Source organism: Asparagus officinalis, chromosome 1, assembly GCF_001876935.1.
Source record: "Asparagus officinalis chromosome 1, Aspof.V1, whole genome shotgun sequence".
In the NCBI taxonomy this organism is placed as follows: Eukaryota; Viridiplantae; Streptophyta; class Magnoliopsida; order Asparagales; family Asparagaceae; genus Asparagus; species Asparagus officinalis.
Genome location: NC_033794.1, coordinates 110211926 through 110226455, shown reverse-complemented (window position 1 = coordinate 110226455; position 14530 = coordinate 110211926). Strand labels below are relative to the sequence as shown.

The 14530-nt window shown below is 34.8% G+C and overlaps 1 protein-coding gene across 1 annotated transcript; it reads left to right on the top strand.

Annotated features, from left to right (window-relative positions):
• Nucleotides 9871-13763, top strand: LOC109839249. Its single transcript, XM_020407681.1, has 6 exons — nucleotides 9871-10184; nucleotides 10949-11566; nucleotides 11680-11695; nucleotides 11802-12337; nucleotides 12571-12751; nucleotides 13476-13763. Exons 1-6 carry the CDS (start codon nucleotides 9871-9873, stop codon nucleotides 13761-13763), a joined length of 1953 nt encoding a protein of 650 aa, XP_020263270.1.

Sequence of the window (14530 nt, the reverse complement as noted above, 5' to 3'; positions counted from 1 at the left end):
TGACTAATCCCCATATTGCCAAATCTCTGACTGGTTATATTTTTCTCTGCAGTTGTACTGTTATTTCTTGGAGGTCTATTAAGCAGACAATGTTTACTAGTTGAAACCACTCAGAGATTATTCCTCTATATGTGCCCTATGCGAACGTGTGAGGTTCAAATCGCTGATAAAACACATTCGATGATCGTGTGGCATATTAAACGCGGATATTACCCCCGCTGTCTTTTCTAAGGACAATGTAACTTGTGTTGCATATATGAGATGTGGAAAAATTTTATCCACTTGCGCTCGAAAATAACAATGAAATTAACATAGATAAGTTCGCTCTATGTAGTGATAATCTAGACGATTTGATCACCAAATCCCTTAATACATCAGCTTTTAATTTTATGGTATCGTGCTTGGCCACCACGGTATGCATAGACTTGAATGTTTGTTGTCTTGAGGGGGAGCGAATTATTTTTCAGAATAATCCTGAAGATCAAACCCCGAAGGCGGTGGTTGTACTATTTTTTCCTTAGTTAAGATTTTGTCCCACTAGGTTTTCTTAGCCAAAGGTTTTTAACAAGGTAGCTAATGCAACACAAGTTTGGATCCCGAAGATTTATAGTTGTACTCTTTTTTTCCTTTACTAAGTTTTTGTCCTACATAATTTTTCTTAGCGAAATGTTTTTAACGAGACAATTAATGTAACAGAAATAATGTATGTATGTCATATACTCTTTTCCTCGACTAGTTTTCCCACTGGGTTTTTTCTAGCGAAGTTTTTAACGAGGCATTGACATCACGAAGTAATGTCCAAGGGGGAGTGTTGAAATCTAGAAGATAAGATGAATGTGGACATTACTTAAATATGGACAATTAATTAGGTGACTCTTTATTAGCCCATGTCCTTTAGTCTTCTTATTATCTATCTATATAATGTATGTCATGGACTACAAATTGTATGGAGAAATGAGGAAGATGAATAAAACGAGAATCACTTTTCTCCCTATTTCTTCTCTTGTCTATTTACATTTACATTTTATGTTTGATTCTTACTTTTGATATATATAATGTATGTAGATATAACAATAAGATTACAACACGTTATCAGCACGAAAGCTCTAGCTAGCCGATTCATAATCGTCCGTTGGTGGTAAGAGATATTTCGGTGTACATCTCTTACAAGGTAACAATATTCTTTTATTCTTCCAAATCTGTTATGCTGATAAAAAAAATTTAACATTTGTGTTGCTAAGCTGAAAGCTGAATAGCTGAGAGAAGGCTCAATAGTTGCGTAAGCTAGCAAATTTATTTGGATATTTGCCCATTATTTCTGAACTTTATTGTTTTTGGAACATATTTATGTGTTTGATTATTTTTCACTTTTGGTGCCATTAAGACCTATCTGTAGGCTGTCTAAAAATCACAATAGATAGCTTATTCCCCATCAAATACCGATGATGGAAGTTACAATCTGACGACTTCCAGAAGGCCATAATTTGAAGGTTTTCACGTAGATCGTAGAATGTTACAATCTGACGACCTTCACAACAACTAATGAAAGCTCTAATTCAGCAGCCTTCATAATCAACATCGGGAGTTACAATCTGACGACTCTTATATTCTCAAGGACCCAAAATGAAGATTACAAGATGACGATCAGTGCAAAGCTCTAGCAAGAGAGACTACAAATTGACGGTCTCTTCATATTAAAATGCAGATATATCTCAAACCGTAAGGAATTTGGCAAAACATAGGAAGCGAACCTAAGCCATTAGCTCAGTTCGGATGGCTCCGTCTCGTCGAGATAGCCGATTTTCATATATAATTCGTCCAATTCCGACTTACGGTTTGAAAGTTATGACCTGTTCTTCGCAGCAAGTCATGTTCCGAAGACCGTCTGCAAGACCGGACTTCGTCTGAACATTGGATTTAGCCTGAAGCTCGCCAAGCCCGCCTAAGGTTCGTCTCTATATTACAGAGTCAAAACGCACAGGTCGAACCAGCGTTATAACCTCAAAACGCAGAGGTTATCCTTGTGATATAACATCAAAACGCAGAGTTACGGCCCAACTCTGCGTTTTCAACCTAAAACGCAGAGTTCATCTCTAAAACGGCCCAACTGTGCGTTTTCAGCCTAAAACGCAGAGTTCATCTCTAAAAACGGCCCAACTGTGCGTTTTCAACCTAAAACAGGCCCAACTCTGCGTTTTCAGCCTTAAACGCAGAGTTCATCTCTAAAACAGCGCGGCCTGTGCGTTTCAACTCCCAGCGAGCGCTCAACTCTGCGTCTCATCTTTAAGACGCAGAGTTAAGGTCCGAACGCAAGCGGCCCTTGCGTTTTCAACTCCCAACAAGCGCCCAACTCTGCGTCTCATCTCTAAGACGCAGAGTTAAGGTCCAGAACGCCCAGATTGGCGTTTTGACTCGTTCAAAGTACTAACAGAACGGTTTCAAAACCGTTTTCTCCACGATTTGGGGAGCTATTTAAGAGGGGGCGGTTACACCCCACTCAGCCCATTGAGGAGCAAATTAAGGGGGCGATTACACCCCTATATCCCCTATAAATAGTGGGAAACTCAACTGAGTTCAGAGGCTCTTTTGCCTGGCTTTTTTGGCATCAAAGGCAGCAAAGGGGGAGATCTTGGAGCATCATAGATTGAGAGATCGGCATTCATCCTTTGGAGCATTCCTTGAAGCCTTCGGCTTTGGCTTGAGAACTGATTCTCGGTTCAAATCAACTCTTTTTCAAGAGTTTCCAACTCGTCCAGAGTTATCAACTCGTCTAGAGTTTCAAACTTGCTACGTAAGTTCTCCACAACGTCAAATCGTGAGGAGAAGACCATGTTCCAGTGAATCAAGACGTTCGGATCGTCAACGGAGAGCAAACTCGACGCGAGCATTCGAGGGAGGCACCCCATCGCCACCGTGAAGAATCCAGTTTTAAACAAAGGGGAGAACTAAATTCGTTCTCCTCTCTTTTGTAATCAAATTGTAATCGGAATCAAAGAAATACAAGTCAATTTTCTTTTGTTCTCTTCATTGCAATTTTTCCAACAAACACTATCAAAGTTTCTTTTATACTTCTTTGGATATAGCATTTTCTGTTACATGAACTGAAGATTTGTATTTGTTAGCTTCTTCTCTTTCCTAATCTTCTGCTTAAAAGGTCAAAATTTGTGCTAGTGGATAAGCATTCAAACTTTGATAGGCAAAACAATGTAATGAGGGAGCAAATAAATTTTCGTTACCCATTTCTACTCATCCCACAGTACAAATTTGCTGAAGTAACCTTATTTACAGAAATCCACTTTTCTTTCAGGCTCACCTGAATGCAAGAAATGCCTTTGTCCAGTAAAAATTATGTCAGAAATATCCAACATATGTCGTTATTCCAGCTTTGATAAATGATTGATGATACTATACATAACAAAAGAAATACATTTTTCAGAAATGTACCAATGTTAGCAGATAAGTCATTTTAGCCCCATAGTAGTTTATATCATGACGAAGGAGTATTAGCAGATAAGTCAATTTTCTGAAGTCTATAACCATGATTAAGTCTTTATTTTTGTGATCTGCTATGGTTAAAATTTTGGGAAAATAGATGATGGCGGTTGATATAGTTGAAGATCTTTGCTGATGTTGGCAAACAATTTTTGAATCATTCTAACATAACTTTTGAAGCTGTCAATGTTGATAGAGAAGGTTGGAACCATTCAGTTGCCATTTCCCTATATTCTAGTAAGGACAAATACTGTTTTAAAATAATTTAAACTCATATTTCTAGAATTTGATTGTGTTATATGAATCAGGATCATCGTCATTGGCAGACTAATAAGTATATCTCTTGTGATCTTAGAATTTCTTGTTAGAGAATATATTTGTGCGTATAGTATACGGTTCAAACTAGAACAAGCTTACAATACATTACCAGGTAATGGATGACCATTTCTGTTTGTCATGATCTATTATCTTGCATTCTATGATCATTGGTTGACTAACATGTAATTCATGTATAGGGAGATAAGTGATTCTCATTTTATTCATCTTCCTCATTCCTCCATACATTTTGTAGTCCATGACATACATTATATAGATGGATAATAAGAAGACTAAAGGACATGGGCTAATGAAGAGTCACTTAATTAATTGTCCATATTCAAGTAATGTCCACATTCATCTTATCTTCTAGATTTCAACACAAAAAATAGTAGCATAGAAACTTAATCAATTAATGTATGTTACATATTTGGAGAGCATTGTAGGTCCTTCTATGCAAGTATGCAGGTAAAACAACTAATAAAAAATCATACCTCCTAATGAAACATCACATATTAAGATATACCTAGTACATCATTAGACATGGTAGAATTTAAAAGCTAAAAAGAGAACTCATCTTAGGAATATGTAGAAAATGCATAAATTATAACTTTATAATTCAAATATAGTTACCAATTATCATTCTGAATCCATGTAAATTCACTCCAAAAAGTTGAGTTGTGGTGCTTCCATATTCTAAAACCTAAGGAGAAAAATGTTTGATAAAAGAAATATCCTCCAAATCCCTTTCTTCATCCTTTGACTATTTAGCCCTAAAACCATTGAAATAAAAAGAAGTAATGTATTTCTCCACATTCCCAAACAAAAATGAGGTAATATTTGAAATTAAATTTTACTAAGAACAATATTGAACTTTAAAATAAGCTATATTTAACATTTTAAACAAACACATAAGTAAAGAATAAACTTTAAAAAGCCTAATAATAATTGGAAGGGAAAGAACTTAATTAGTTTAATAGTCAATTGCATGTTAATAAGAAACAACATTACATATTGTAAGATGCATGTGATGTACTACATTCTCCTCCATAGAAAATAGGTAGGTTATCAAATTTAAAAAAATGCACTATCATTTCTACTTGTAACAGTACTTCTTGGTTGGTTTGCTATCTATCCTTGTATCATTTGCGGTATATTTCAAATATTGCCTTGATATATATTATCCTGGCGAATGATATTACAGTTGTAGGAATTTTGCATCTCTTTGTCTGTAGATTGTGTTATGTAGTGGTTCCATAAACTCTATTGTAGTTGGAGGCACAATATGCACTTGCTAAAGTGAGTGAGTGATAGAATTAAGGAACTTACAACTCTAAGAAAATAACAAAAAGTAATAAAATAATTACCAAATTATCTATGGATCTATGAGCTAACTGCAGATTAGAGGATTCATATAGTGGAGAGTTTTTAAATGCATTCACCGAGAAAGGAATACTTTTTTGTTTGTTTAATGAGGTAGTTACCTACAAATGTCATGGTGAGCATTTATGGATCAATAAGTATGATGCTTTAAAAAAACATAGCTTGAGAAAACTAAATATAACAAAATTAAAAAATGGTTAATACTCACATGTTTCACGACACAATACAAATAGAGCATAATGTCCAATGTTACTCCATACCACTCTAAGAAGGAAAAAAAATCAAACTCATGACAATACCATGAGAAGCCAAATATGTCAGTAAAGGAATAAGAATAATATTCAATATTTCATAAATAAGCATAAAAAGACTAATATTGCGCACCAAAATTATGCTTTCGAGAAAGACTTAGCTGAGGCCATTCCCATCACTCTGTTGCAATAATTAAACCATAACAACTAATCAATTTCAAACCTAATTACACAACATTCACTTGAACTTTAAAATAAGCTATATTTTGTCCTGCATCCTTTTACTCTTAGTTATCATCATGTTAGCAAAGTCAGCAAAATTCTATCTGACAAATTTTCAAAACCATCCGGTTTTGAAATTTATTCCCAAAAAAGACCATTTTTAACTTTAATTACAAATACAGACCCAGTTGGGTGAAATTGGGTCTGTTTTTGAAAAAAAAATTCAAATTTCACGGGAGTTATGCTTGATGGAGAACTTGATGCTTGATGGAGAACATGATCCCCCTAAATAAGCCATCCACTCAGCATCCATGCTGCTCTCCCCACTCAAATCAACCTCTTCAACGCAATGCTGGAAAACCGTGCATAAAATCAAAATAAATTTCACAAATTCCAATAGAAAAGGTTCAAAATAAAAAAAAGTTAGGGTTAGAGTTTTGAACGGACTCGAGGAGGGATGAGTGGAGGAGGTGGCGGTGGCGATGGCGGTGGCGGAGGTGACAGAGGCGACGGAAGAGGGCGTTGGCGAGGTGGGAGGGGAGGCGCTCCAGGGTTCGTTCTTGGCGAGAGTGAGAGCTGAGGAGGGGGAGCGCATCGCTATCGTGGCCTTCGAACTGGCCCAAATTTACTTCTGGAGAGAGCGAAGCTGAGGATGGCTGTCGTCGGCTTCGAATAGGCCGAAATTTGCTTCTGGAGAGAGAGAGAGAGAGGAGAGAGGGCGTTCAGTTGAGATAGTGGAGATAAGATAGAAAGGGAATTTCTGAGAGTGAGGTTGGGGATTCTGAAATAAGGGGGAATTTTGAAATTTAAAGGGAATTTCTGAGAGTGTATAGTATTGCCTGTTCATGTTACAATAGTTAATTTATTGTTAAGTTTACTGTAGAATGAACAGTTATTCTTTGATCCTCTTATTTGTATAAACTAGTACGATGCACGTGCTTTGCACGTGTGTCCATTTTCATGTTTATATGTAGGCTATAAGTGCGCATTGCAATGATAATTTTTTGTATCAAATGTACAATTTTATTATATAATAGTATTTCAAATTAGTTTGATTTGCATTAACACTTTATTAGATATCAAATCAGTTTACCAATCATAAAATTCATACATTCTATTTAGGGTAAATTTCACAAATGGCCTAGGATAAAGCCCTCAAAATTTTAAAATGTCACAAAACTCTTTAAGTTTTAAGGTTCTCAGCCAATTTCACCCATGAGTAATTTCAGGAAATGGTAATTTGGTCTTAACCCTAAAAAATTAACTCAATTTAGAATTTTTAATGGAGAAAATTAGTATCCTTAATATATATATTTCTCCTTCATTACCTTGTTCTTGATACAACATTGACATAGAAGAGAATTTTTTTATAATAAACTTAATAACTTAAGTTCAAAAATTTCTTACTTAGCAAATAATTTATTCTAATTTGTTTTTCAAATGCTAGTTTATTGACTCAAGATTTATAATTAATTAGTTTTTATCATAATTTCACCAAACGAATAGCTACTTTTAGGTTCATAAATTTCAATAAAAATGTTATGATATAAGAACTAAGAAGCTAAAATAGATATGAGTTTTTTTAGCCCCAAACTAATAAGCTACATAATTAAGATATGAGTTTTTTTTTGTTTTTTAAATTCAATGCACGTAATCATGTAAAGAATCACTAAAAACCTCATAGTTAACAAAATATTGCACGATTATGGTTTGAGAAAAAAATAGAATGCAAAAATATATAGAAACTTTAATTATTATTTATTAAATGAATCATATATTTTTACATCATCTCCAAAAAAGGACTAAAAATAATTGAACACCTTAGATCTTAGTTTATAGCAATGTTGATCAAGAAAAGAACATGAAAATTATAAAAATCATAGATAAAGTGAGCTCGAAAATGTCAAAGTCGCAAGCAGCAAAGAGAGCTAAATTTGGCTATTTTCTTCTCAATCAAAATTTTAATTACGAATTATAATATTGATTGGAAAATTTTGATAAAAAATTCTTGTTATTTATAGTGATTTGGTAGGAGAGAAATAGTTGTAACGTTTATTTATCATTAGTGCGCATAAAGTTATGTTAGTGTACATATTTTAAACTTTAGATGTCGTTATCTAAAATAGCCCAGTAACTTATATTTATATTGTGACATTTTAGTTTCACAACTAAACCAGTCATTCAACGTGTAGTATATTTAAATTTTAGTTTAACTAAACCATCAATGGAGTTAGAATAGAATGTTTGTTGTTGAGTTCGTTCTTCAACAAAACTTTCAAATTTATGAAGTACAGTTTGCTCAATGAGCATGAGTGCGACTTAAGAATAGATAGGGTTATGACATTTCTCATACAACTATATATGTTTACAACATTTCTTATAGAAGTAAAACTATAATTGAATTTTCTGATATGAAAAAGATCTCCAGTAAACCGTAACAATATAATTGTGGAAAATCAAAGAGGTAAAAAAAATTATATGCAGTGATTGTTGTTAGTGCCACAGCTTTGGAGTACAAATTACTAAGTGTAGATAAAATCCAATAAATAAAGCGCTAGTCTAAATATGCGTTTGTTATCATAACCATCTAGCATTATTTTTCACAACAATAAGAAAATTATAATAATACTATGAACGACGATTAAAATTTTACTAACCTTCAATGTGTCTTCCTTCTCTTCCTCTACTTTTCTCCAGGTTCTATTTTCTATTTGATGTGGGATAGTTGGATTTGAGGAAATGCGATCAATTTATAGGAGTCACATGACTTTTGAGTTATAAACTGAAATTTTGATAAGATTATCGGCTACTGTTTTTGTAACTCATGATTTGATGGTATTTTAATATATGTGCATTATTAAGTTACTAAAAAAAGCTATTAAAAAATTCAATCTCATAACTGAAACGCCTCTCAAATAATGGAGAGAGTGGAATGTGATTGTTGTCAACTATCACATCATTATATTTGTAAGTAAAATATTATTATTTTATATAAACTAAAATTTTTATTGAATAAAAGGATAAATTTTCAAAATAGATGAGTTAGTGGAGGAGTGTTATGAGTGGGTAATTAATTAAAAAATTAATAACAATCAATTGGGAGGTTATGAACAATTGAGCATGTATGTCTTCATGTATGTATGCATGCATGGAGGGAGGTTATAAAAAAATTGAGCATGTATGTATGAATGGATGTATTGGAGAGCATTTTAGGTAAAAATGTTTTAACATGGCAACCCACTTTTATAATAGTACTAGTACGCTGCACGTGCTTTGCACGTGTGTCCATTTTCATGTTTATATGTAGGCTATAAGTGCGCATTGCAATGATAATTTTTTGTATCAAATGTACAATTTTATTATATAATAGTATTTCAAATTAGTTTGATTTGCATTAACACTTTATTAGATATCAAATCAATTTACCAATCATAAAATTCATACATTCTATTTAGGGTAAATTTAACAAATGGCCCAGGATAAAGCCCTTAAAATTTTAAAATGTCACAAAACTCTTTAAGTTTTAAGGTTCTCAGCCAATTTCACCCATGAGTAATTTCAGGAAATGGTAATTTGGTCTTAACCCTAAAAAATTAGGGGAAAATGTTTTAAGGCCCCCAAAAAAAGATCCGGTTGTGGCCCAGCCCCCTCAATTAATTCCCTTAGCATTCAGCCCCATTAAATGGTGAAAAATGCGGCCCAGCCCTAAATCCTCATTCCTATACATGTATTGGGTGTGGGAAAAATGTTTTAAGGCCCCCAAAAAAAGATCCGGTTGTGGCCCAGCCCCCTCAATTAATTCCCTTAGCATTCAGCCCCATTAAATGGTGAAAAATGCGGCCCAGCCCTAAAACCTCATTCCTATACATGTATTGGGTGTATTTTGACCAACATACCTAAATTACCCTCTTCTCTCTCAAACGAAAACCGGCTAAATGGGTTCCGCCTCTGGCGGCGACCGCTCCCATCGCATTTAAGGCGAAGCGACGGAGGAAAGTGGGGGAAAAAAGCGCGCGCTCCCTCCATTACTGTGCTGCTTCATCAGACGGTACTATAAATCGGTTAGTTCTAGCTCTCACTCTCTCATTAATGAAATTAGGGTATGTTCTTCAACTGTCAACCACGCCTATGCGGCTGAAATCACCTCAATTACTCCTCACCTCCTCATAACTGTCCTCTAACTGTCCTCATAACTCTCAACCACCCAATGGCCGCCGATGACTTGATTTGCATGGTGTCTTTAGGCGAGAATGCCTTATTTATGAAGCTAATGTCGACAACAAGCTTTTATGAGCTGAAATATGGTGTGGCTGAAAGATTGAAAGTACCTGAAGAATCTTTTTCCCTGATATATAAATCTGAGAGGCACCCCAACCTGAGTTTTTCGGTTGAGAACGAAGCTGACCTGAAGTGCATGTTGGAGCACAATCAAAATATTGGTTGTACGGAGATTCATATGCAAGCTGCTGTTAATGTAGAGTGTTCCACGTCAGGGAAGAATCAGAAAGATATTAGGGAAATGTAAGTAATTAGTAAACTCTTTATAACATTGTGCTTAGTGTGATGTAAACACCGTTATCTTTTGGTCAACTTTCAATGACCCCTCTGGGCTTTAAATCCCCTGAATGTAACCGTATAACCGTCGTCATAAATTTGAACCCCCAACGGGTTCCAAAGAGTTGATGAGCATGGTGCCGTCAGGCGATAATGCTATATTCTGCATGATTTTAAGTGCACGTTGGAACGCAAGTAAATAACTAGAATTGTTCTGATTAAAATGCAAGATGTTGATGCCAAGTAGTGTCCTACTGAGGAAAAAACAGAAAGTTATTACTGATTTGTAAGTAATAGAATGAACTCTGCTTGAAACTGGTATATGTGTGATGTTGAAATTGTGATTTCAGGTTTCGATGCTACTTTGGGGAAAAATAATTGTCAACACTGATGGGTACATTTTAACCCTTCAGCTTACAGGTTAATTATCTAAGATATATGTTAACTATTATATGAACATGTTAACTCTCATTGGAACATGTTATACTTTTCTTGAACATGTTAACTTTCGTATTTATGTGTTAACTATGTCCATTGTCTGTTAAATTCCACTGCTCTATGTTAAGTTTACTCAAAATGGTTAATTTTACTCCCAGTTAGTTAACTTTTGGTGTGCTGTGTTAACCATGCATATTGTTAACTTTCATCATAGTGCTGGTAACTTAAGTTATAAGAAGATTATTTGACATAGTGTGCAGGATATCTCACTGTTTGATTAAATTGTGCAACAGGGATGCCTCTTTGAATGCAGATTATAGTTGTCCTCCTCCAGGAAATGCATCCAATTCAGAGAGAATCCAAACTGATTTTCCGTCTGGTGAGGTTGTAATGAGGGCTGATGATATTCTCAATAACACTTCGAGCATTCCTCAATGGTGGCACACAGCATTAACTGAAAAGGGGCAACAATTTGAAACCGTAACTGAATTGAGACTAGCTTTGCAATACTATTCCATCGCCAAAAAATTTGAATATGAATTTGTAAAGAATGAACCCAAACGTATCCGCGTTTGTTGTCGATATAAGGAGACGTATGGATGCCCTTGGATGCTCTTTGCAGCTCCTGTTAAAAATGATAAAAGAATGGAAATCAAAAGGTTTGTGAATGAACACAGTTGCGGACAACATTCTAGCTTGTCAGGGCAATCACGGGCATCTCGCAAGTTCATAGCAGCCCAATTGCGACCGGTATTAAAGGCACGACCTGAAATCCGCCCAATTGATGTGCAAAAGGACTTCCTCACTCGATTTGGATTGAGACTTGAATACAGTAAGATATGGTGGGGCAAAGAAAGAGCGCAACAGGATATGTATGGTGATAGCTATGAGGCTTATGATCAATTAAGATGGTAAATATTACAGTTAATTTATAACTTGTGTACAAATGTTTATCGTAGTCGCTTTAATGTTAATATATTACCCTTATGTTCCAATGTATTATATTTATTTACATGTCCAGAAGCGGCATTGTTGTACAGGTATGAGCAAATGTTGAAGCAAACGAATCCAGGAAGCTACATTTGCATTGACCAGAATGAAGGAAGGTTCAGAAGACTGTTTATATGTTATGCTGCTTGCATCCAGGGTTTCTTAAATGGCTGTAGACCCCTTTTATTTTTGGATGGGACCTTTTTGAAAGACAGATATAAAGGCATGCTTCTAAGCACCATAGCCTATGACGGAGACCGAGGGATATTTCCACTTGCGTATTGTATATGTGATCAAGAAAATATTGATAATTGGAGATGGTTCCTACAAGGCCTGTGGTCCATACTGTATGAAAGGTTAGACCCGTACAATCCCCCCCACCAATTGGTAATTATTTCTGATGCTGACAAGGGGATTCGAGAAGCCGTGAGAGAATATTTCCCCAAAGCAATTCACTCACGCTGCATTCTGCATCTAGTTGAAAATTTTAGATCAAAGCTCAAGGATTTGGGAATGAAGGCAAAGGACACACAGGTTTTGGGGAATTTGCTCCAAACTGCTTGCTATAAATACACTATAGCGGAATGGAACGACTACATGAAGAAAATTTATGAGATGGCTCCAGCCGCATATGAGATTGCAATTAATTACTCGCCAGAGCATTGGGCAAATGCCTTCTTCCCTGGCATTAGGTATGCATTCAATCATTATGACGTTTTGCGGTTGATGTTAACTGTTATGCATATATGTGAAGTATCCTTTTTATAGGTTAACCTTCGCTGATATATGTTAACTTTAACCAATATATGTTAACTATGATGTTTTTATGTTAGCCTTTAGCAGTATAGGTTAAGTTTTATGGTCACTTGTTAAGAAGATAACATATTATATGCCCATCATACTTTCTAAATGTTGACCTTTGCAGATATGGCCATGTAACCTCTAATGTCACAGAATCCTTTAACAGCTGGATACGTGAAGCCCGTTTGTTACGTATCCTACAAATGGTGGAGCATATCCGAAAACAACTTATGGCTCGCATGAACAACAGACGGATAATGGCGTGTAAGTGGACAAGCTATCTTTGTCCTAAAGCTGAGAAGATTGTTAGGGAAAATATGGAAAAAGGGCACACTTTAGAGATTAGGCAATCTAGAGATTCTAACAGGCATTATCACAGATTACAAAAGTACAACGCTATATACTTAACAACTTTAAAACCATCTATATGTCTCATACAAAAGTATTGTTGTTTATGCGTCTTGTTTCAGCTTCTAACAACAATACTTTTGTATGAGACATATAGATGGTTTTAAAGTTGTTAAGTACAACTTTAAAACCATCTATATGTCTCATACAAAAGTATTGTTGTTAGAAGCTGAAACAAGACGCATAAACAACAATACTTTTGTATGAGACATATAGATGGTTTTAAAGTTGTTAAGTATATAGCGTTGTACTTTTGTAATCTGTGATAATGCCTGTTAGATTCATTTTGTTCATGCTGTTAATAGAAACTGCAAGCATGAGAGACATTTTTAGATCTTCACCTGTCATGTCAAGTTTTTGAGTTTAAATAGGTGACTTCTCCAACATATGAGTCACTGTTCTAACGGCTAGCAACCAGTCATTTCAAATAGCCATATTCCAACGGCTAGTAAGTTGATCCTTAAGCAATATAAAATGTGCACATAGGAAAGTTATAAGCTTAATAGAAGTTCTAACTTTCCCTTCATTCCCTCTTGAGATTGCGAGATGAAAACGTCAGAGGGTTCTCAGTCATGGGAAGAGGTATGTTGTTTTTGTAACATTCCAACACCCATGAAGCAGTGCAAAAATGGGAGGAACAAGGGTAGATTCTTCTGGGGATGTGCAAATTTCCCAAAGAGCCAATGCAAGTTTTTCGCTTGGGCTCACAGTGAAGATGCAATGGTAAGTAGCAATATTCCAGATTGCCCAGAAGTCCCCGTTGAAGATGATATGGCGGTCAAGGCAAAGCAGTTGAAGAAAGCACTGAAGCAAGCAAACCGCGAAGTTGAAAAATGGAAACTTTGTTCTTTCTTCATGTGTTGTTTTTGTATGGTTCTAATATCCATCATCTTTGTCATCTCTAACTGAATTTGGTTAAGTATCACGTGTATATGTTAATGTTTACTATAAATGGTTAAGTTTCAGAGCTATATGTTAACTCTAACTGATATATGTCAAGTTTTAGAGCTACATGTTAACTATTTCTGATAGTGGTTAAGTTTCAGAGCTACAGGTTAACTTTTATTGGAAGTAGTTAACTTTCAGCGCTATATGTTATCTTTCATACTTATATGGCAGCCAATGCAAGTTTTGTGTCGGAACATCAGTGACATATACTATCATCCCTTATCATCCCTAACTATGAAAGTTAACATAAACCTATAATCATTAACATGTAACTATGAAAGTTAACATAAACCTATAATCATTAACATGTAACTATGAAAGTTAACATAAACCTATAATCATTAACATGTAACTATGAAAGTTAACATAAACCTATAATCATTAACATGTAACTATGAAAGTTAACATAAACCTATAATCATTAACATGTAACTATGAAAGTTAACATAAACCTATAATCATTAACATGTAACTATGAAAGTTAACATAAACCTATAATCATTAACATGTAACTATGAAAGTTAACATAAACCTATAATCATTAACATGTAACTATGAAAGTTAACATAAACCTATAATCATTAACATGTAACTATGAAAGTTAACATAAACCTATAATCATTAACATGTAACTATGAAAGTTAACATAAACCTATAATCATTAACATGTAACTATGAAAGTTAACATAAACCTATAATCATTAACATGTAACTATGAAAGTTAACAT

Coding starts and splice junctions, on each gene's coding strand:
- LOC109839249 (XM_020407681.1), top strand. CDS start 9,871: ATGGCCGCCGATGACTTGATTTGCATGGTGTCTTTAGGCGAGAATGCC. Junction 12,338..12,570: donor GCCTTCTTCCCTGGCATTAG/GTATGCATTCAA, acceptor TGACCTTTGCAG/ATATGGCCATGTAACCTCTA. Junction 12,752..13,475: donor GTCCTAAAGCTGAGAAGATT/GTTAGGGAAAAT, acceptor CCCATGAAGCAG/TGCAAAAATGGGAGGAACAA.